Source organism: Eucalyptus grandis, chromosome 1, assembly GCF_016545825.1.
Source record: "Eucalyptus grandis isolate ANBG69807.140 chromosome 1, ASM1654582v1, whole genome shotgun sequence".
NCBI lineage: Eukaryota > Viridiplantae > Streptophyta > Magnoliopsida > Myrtales > Myrtaceae > Eucalyptus > Eucalyptus grandis.
Window position 1 is genome coordinate 24,351,445 of NC_052612.1, and position 7,462 is coordinate 24,358,906.

Below are 7,462 nucleotides of genomic sequence, written 5' to 3' on the forward strand. Positions count from 1 at the left end.
TTCACATGATGTTCCTGGTACGATATGCTACCCTAATTGATATAGTCTATGTTTATAAGCATTTACTATATTTGAGCTATGTTCACTAATAAGCAAAACTAAGATATTGTGGTTTAATGTCCTGCTTTATCCTTTACCGGTATTGTTGCTCACCTATTTTTCCTCTCAAATCATTAGCTATGGATGTGCCAATGTGAGTAGGTGACGTATATAGGAACTTTGAGGATCAAGATTCTAGCCTTGTTTTAACTCGTTATGTTTGTACTATTTGGATAGATGATAGATACCCTAATCCTTTTTTCTATGTGCTTTATATCCGTATATCTCAACGTGAATGGGAGGTTATTTAGCCCCATCAGGTTGTGATGTGTTAGGTGTGGAGTTTAGAGGCGCGCATAGTATTATAGAGGGATGTAGTGGATGAGGAAAACTACCAAGAGTTAGGTACTTTTTTGGGCTCTCCCAAATGTTTTGTCTTGGTCATCTTGATGTGTATTTTGATACGTCTATAACTAATAAGATGTTTGTTTTCCTCTTGTAATCCCTACTTATGATAAATGAAATGGAAGTATGTCATTATGAAAATTGTTCTTGAGTGAAATTTCCTTATATTAAAAATATATACTTTTCTGCGTACGTAACAATAATGAAAGATTATAGTTGAGGGTCTAAAGTGATGACCTAGGACGTCACACCCATAGCTTGGGCCCTCATGGCTCATTGTTCGCAACTTATTTTCACTTTTCCAAAAATTTACGATTTACCAATAAAAAAATGATTTTTCATCCTAAGGTAGCCATCCTTTACTTTCCCGTTGTTTGTCAATTACCATTTTAATTTTGCTCCGTAGATTGAGGATGTCACATATATAAAAGTGGTTATTGGTGTGTTGTATGCTATCCCTATTGATATGAATGATTGGACGGTGTTAATTCTATTTTTGTTTGTGTATAATTGACGACGCCTCTTGGGATGTCGCAATTAAATGACCAAAGAGAAGGAAGGTTATCGTGCATGCGGGAGTTCTAGTGTGACACCTACTTTGGGAAGTTCTTCCATAGAATGATTTTGTGTCTCTTATCCTTTGGTCTAATATTTCCCAAATACTAATAGTTTCTAAACGAAGACAAACAGAAGTTCTTCATAAGTAAATTAGATGATTTGCAAGCTTGTTTACCCCTATGATCAAGCAATTAACCCAAATGGCAACAAACAGAAGTTCTTCATAAGCTTGCTGACTGTAAAAATATCTTTTATTTATTTATTTTTATAAGCAATATAATTAATCATTTTTAAAAAAATATTTTCAAATCATTCATTTGCAAAATAAATAGAGCCTAAACTTTTGATTTTCTACTCCAAAGTTAAACGAAACAAGCTTTCGTTACAAATGCCATTTGTGAAGTAACTAATTTGTAAAAACATATAATCTGATTTGAACATTTTTCTCGTGGTATGTTTTTTTTAAATTTTCGAAATCGAATAAATTTTCCCGGCGTGGCCGTGTCACTCATCCTGCATTCTTGAAAAGCGGAGCGGACCCAATCAACTCCATTCCCAGCAGTGCCACGGATCGACAACCTCTAGCCGTCTGATGACAAACAGATCCAACAGCTCACGTTTCCCTTCCTCGAAGCACCGTAGTCTTCACACCGCCATCGCAGAGTGCCTCCCTCCCCGTAAAGCTCCCTCTCCACATACTCTCTCTCCATTCCCCAAGAAAAAACCATCTCTCTTTCGACCTCCGATCGCCACCATGTCTGGCCGTGGGAAGGGAGGCAAGGGGTTGGGCAAGGGAGGGGCGAAGCGGCACAGGAAGGTCCTCCGCGACAACATCCAGGGAATCACCAAGCCGGCCATCCGCCGCCTGGCCCGCCGCGGCGGCGTCAAGCGCATAAGCGGCCTCATCTACGAGGAGACGCGAGGCGTCCTCAAGATCTTCCTCGAGAACGTCATCCGCGACGCCGTCACGTACACCGAGCACGCCCGCCGCAAGACCGTCACCGCCATGGACGTCGTCTACGCCCTCAAGAGGCAGGGCAGGACTCTCTATGGTTTCGGCGGTTAATTGCGTTTGGGGGGGCGTTTCGCTTCGATGCGCCTGTTGTTGAGTTGGGTATCATTGTGGATGGTTATGGCGCTTTAGGGTTAGGGCTTTTGATTTGGTTTTGAATCGAAGTCACGTGTAATGTGAATACTTGGATTGATTTAATGAGAAGTTAGTGTTCGCGGTGGTCAATTTCTTCGTCGAATTCGTTTGGCAATTGTCCTTTCCATTTTAAATCGTTCGTACTCTGCTGGTCATCATTCATGATTGTTTACCCATCTCTGCTAAAATTATTAATAGTGGCAAAATTGAATTGGCTTATCTTTTTTCACATTTCTGTAAGTTCGTAGTTTCTGGAGTCTCTTGCTAGCTCTGTGCTTCTATTTGGTGTTATTGGCGGGCAAATCTCGTGTCCTTGTGTTTTACAAGTCATGTGTACAGACACAAGTCATGTAGCTCTGTTAATAGGTGAAGTTGTGTCTCAATTGCAGCTGAACTTGAATCTGTTAGCCTTAGCATTTCGGTGATTTATAAACATCAAACTAGTTGCAGGTTGAAGCGAGCTTTAAACATGAGATTGGGGTTGATAAGCATATAGATTGATTGTTGCAATTTCAGTGGCGTGTTTTCTGTTGGATATGGTCACCTGCAGAACCGACATTCTTGTTTTCAGGACTTGAATATGAGGTTTTGGAAGTTGTCTTTTTTGTTTCCTTTGCTCGGCTCTTCTGCTTGTTGGGTGATCCGGAAATGCTTCGTTGGACCTGGCAAAGAGCTGTATTCGGCACTTGAATTGGCCCGTAGCCGTCGAGCTAAATTCGCCCTTTCTTGATTCATCCAAACTGAATCTTTGCACACATACATAGTAAGATCAATTGGGTTTGGCATGTTTTGGATTTGTCCTTGTATTTGCGGATGACATCGATTGTTTGCCCTTCCCTCGGGAATAGGGACAGCTTCCGGTTAAGTCTAGTTTGGTCTTGTGAATTTGGCAATTGGCCCTCGGGGAACCAATCAATGTATTATTTTAACTAGGTGGAAGCCGGTGAATATTGTGAATATTGTGAATATTGTGATTGCTTTGGCTGCAGCGACTTCCCTTTTGGGAGCCCTTGGTGCGGAGGTTAATTGTTTACTAAGTCTAGGCTTAGTCTAGCTCTCCTAAATCCATCAATTCACGATTAATAATTTACGATTTCATTTAAGAGTTGTAATTAGAGAAATTAGAATCAAGGATTTATAATCTAAGTTTACAAGACTTATAATTCGAGTTTTTAATCTATAAGTGAATTTCATTTAAAAGTAGCTATTAATTGATTTAAGGTGAGTTGATTAGAAATCCAAGTAAAATATTAGAAAAATATTTTAATCCCGTGCAACAAGAGAAATTAGAATTAAACAATTGATTACATCGGTTAATCAATTAATATCCTTTTAGATAATATCCTTTTAATATCTAATCTTGTTTAAATTATGAGGTTTGATGATTTTTTTTTTCAAGGATTTTCCATGCATTTGTGAGAAAACTAACCAAAAACTAATTTTTAGACTGTTTTGGACTCCTTGACTGGGCTGAGCCGGCCAATGGGCCCGGTTCGCCTGTCCCGACGGGAGCACCTGAAAAGAAAAAGAAGAATTAGTCAAAGCCAGATGCTAACAAAAACCAAGTCTGGCCCAAGAGAGCAGAATGAGCCCAACAGGCCTAATTCATCTCAGCCCAAAAAACCGAACGCTAAAGGCCCGATCGGATCCTTGCATCCGACCCGGCTCTGACCCGACTCGCGCCTCTCCCCTTCCCCGCCTCTCCGCGGCGCCGATGGGGGCGGCCGAGCGGGTCACGGCCAAACCGCAGCGAGCAGCGCCGATCGTCGTGGGATCGGCAGACGCGACGACGAAGCGGCGGGCAGCAGCAGGGACGACGGCGCGAGGTTCGGCTGAGATCAGCGAGCGGCTGGGTCGTGGAGACGGATGGAGCGGCGACTTCCGTCGTCTTTCGATCGGGCGGTGGGTCGCGAACAGCAGCGACTCGGGCTGGTGGCGGCGCGAGCGGGCGGCGTCGTCGGTGGCTGAACAGCGGTGCCCGCGGCGGCGGGGCTCGGTCCCGGGTCTCTCTCTGATCTCGCCCTCTTTTCCCTCAGATCTCACCCCCTCCACGATCTCTCTCCCAAATCTCGCCGCAAAGAGCTCCCCCAATTTTTCTCTCATCCACCGCCCAGATCTCTCTCTCGTCCCCCGAGATCTCTGTCATCCACCGCCCTCTCTACCGATCGGCCTCCCTCCCCTTTTATAGGCGCGGATGGCCACCGCCGGCACGTGGGAGCAGGCGGTTTTGCCACTGGCCGGGCCTACGGCTAGCTGCCCTCCATCGCGTCGCCGGCCTGCCCGCGATGCCCTTCGTCCGGCAGCATTGAAGACACCTGCTCCGCCGTCCCACCCGTCCTGGTTTCCCGCCGGCCACTGCGTTGCTCCACGGGCGTCGCCGTCTTCTGCGCGTCGCTGTTCTCCGTGCGCGTGAGGCGCAGCGCAAGGAAGAAGGAGGGGAAGGGAGAGGGCCGGGCCGTGGGGTCCTGAGTTAGGCGAGACCGGCCCGGGCCCGTGCGCGGGGAAGAAGAGAAAAGAGGGGCTGGGACGAAAACCCAGCCCCCGAGCCCCCTTTCATTTTTGTTAAAATTTTATTTATCCGAAAATAGGGGAAAATAAAATACAAAGTAAAAATTAGTAGATGCAAATAATATTAATACCTAGATGATGTGAAAATATTTTTTTTGAAAGGGCTAAATTGGTCCATAATTTTCTAATATTTAACCGACATTTAGGCATTAATAAGTCGAGGCTTTAAATTGTTTTCTCTTCACCCATTTTAACATATTGGATTCTCAAATGAGTACTAACATTACAATATGATCTGTTTTTAACGTTTAGCCTTTGGCATGTGTCATGTTGAAATAGGGATATGATATGAATATGGTTTATTTAAATGTGTTTAGTAAATGTGTAGAATCGAAAATTAAGCGAAATTACATATTACCCTTAAGATCAATGACCAAAACAATGCGTCAACATTCACTTTTGAGTAACAATCATTTGGCCTTGGATATCACAATCAACAATAACAATCTAAGCAACATAGAACACAAGGACGGAGGGAGAAGGGTTGAACTCGAATAGCGAAACATTAACAAAACATGGAGGGAAAGCCGTGAGTCCATTATATAAATCAAAATGTTACTTTATAAATTCTTTAGGATAAAAATGTCTTTAAATATTATAATAAACGTACGGGGACGAAGGGAGAGGGGGTTAAACTTGAATAGAAAAACATTAACAGAAATGAAGAGAAAGCCTTGAGTCCATTTTATAAATCAAAGTGATATTTTATAAATTATTCAGGATAAAAATGTCTTTAAATATTACAATAAACACGTTAAGACGTATTCAATTCTCTCATGTCAAAGAAAAACACATACTAACATCTTAACTTAAACACTGCGATTATTATTTTAAAGGGTTATTGTGAGTTAATTCGCATAAAACATGATTTTTTTCTCATGTCTTAAACATGTTAACCTGTTTATGAAATCTATTTGACTACTTATCGTGTCATGTAGTTGAAAATTGTCAGCCCTAACATTGTGTTTCAGGAACAGCCATTTCTAATCCTGGTCCAATTCTTTTTATTAGATGTTTGGATTGATTTTTTGCCCCTGTGATGCCCATACCTTGAATTAGACGGATCCCTATGAGCGAAACATAGAAGCCCATAATATATAGAGAAATGCTTATGCAGTTTTTAATTCATGTGAGAATGACAATCTGTTTTAATTAAAAAAACACATGACAAACAATTAAAATTTATTTTAGCGTTTACTCCTTCAATAATTTGTGACTCACTATATGTTTTTATTCTTACAGTAATCCAAAGACTGGTGTATTAGTAAAGCCATAAGATATATATTCGAGCCCATTAAACTAAATCCATGCAAATTCTTAATAAATCCCCTATGGGCAAAGAAAAGAATGAAAAAGAATAACTAAATCCTCTAGCCCTCGGCATTGAAGGGACATTTTAATTACTTCAATCTCAAGTTATTATTCTGTTCAATTTTATCCATGTAGTACTGTCCAACATTCAATTCAATCCCTAAACATTTATTCCGTTCAATCTTTTCTTTTTGTCATTAAACTTCGTTGCAGTATTTGCTAATGTGGTGACATAATGCTCTTTTAATTTGCTGTTATTGATCACAGTGGCTGTTACATTTGAACATTCTTGCCAATTAGCTAGATGTAAAAATGCATGAACAAACAAATCATTCTTTGTAAGAATGTCCATGACCCAAAAAGGGTAAAAATCTTTCAACGAGATTGGTCAGACCAGATCGAGCCCATTAAAGGAGCCCAAGGCTTAGCCAGCTCGGTCGATAGGTCTAGAAACGTAAGGGCGGCCCATTGAGCCACCACATTTGCGATCCATCATAATTTTTTTAGGTGGAAATTTGCCCCTAGTCATGCCATTTTACAATTTTATGAAGTACACTGCATTTCTCAGGAGACAAAATAAAGAATTATTATCTGCCCAAGAAAACAAAAGGTCAAAGGGTGAAATGGCACGTGAGTACTTTGACTTTGTTGGGCCACATTGAGATAAAATAGCCGAATTCCATCACGTCTTATCTAAATTGTTGAAGTTATAATACTACAAAAAAATTCCAAACTAATACATCTCTAACAAATTTACTATATATTTATATTTTAATCATAAAAAATCTCAAATTAGTACAGCTGTAACAAAATTACTCCAAACAAATTTTTTAACCATAAAAAACTCATAAACCAATACATATGTTACAAGTTTACTTTCCAAAGGTAAAATCTTAAACCACACCAAACAATTGTCACGTGTCATCTAACTCAATAATTTAACTATAAAATTTAATGAAAATTAACAATTAGTAAATTTATCATAGATGTACAAATTTGATTTTTTTGTAATCAAAAAAATTAATTTATGATAAATTTGTTATAAGTGTGCCAATTCAAAAATTTTCATAATATTAACCTAATTTTGTAATAGAAATATCTTTTCTAATTTTGTGACATCGTAATTGATGAATTTAGTATCATTTGGGTAAAAGCTCATACCAGTTTTTTTTTTTTTTTTGAACGGAAACTACAATTAATTTATAGAAACATTACCACCAGCGTCCATTACATCCAAAATAAGAAGATCTAATAAGATAGGAGGGGGAAAAGCGAGCCAAGACAAAGGAAGAGTCCCGCCCAACTGGGCCTTTGCAGCCCAATCGGCGACCGCGTTGGCCATACAAGGGACAAACCTAATCTGCAGTCGAGAGAAACAGGGGAGAAGAGCAGCCACTTCATCAAACAAGGACCGAACCTCCCATGGAGTCTTCC

General features: G+C 40.4%; 1 protein-coding gene across 1 annotated transcript; it reads left to right on the top strand.

Moving 5' to 3' along the window:
• Positions 1–1,610: 1,610 nt before the first annotated feature.
• On the top strand, positions 1,611–2,239 carry LOC104455106 (histone H4). Its single transcript, XM_018873398.2, has one exon. The coding sequence runs from the start codon at positions 1,757–1,759 to the stop codon at positions 2,066–2,068; it is 312 nt and encodes a 103-aa protein (XP_018728943.2). The 5' UTR covers positions 1,611–1,756; the 3' UTR covers positions 2,069–2,239.
• The last annotated feature ends 5,223 nt before the right edge of the window (positions 2,240–7,462 follow it).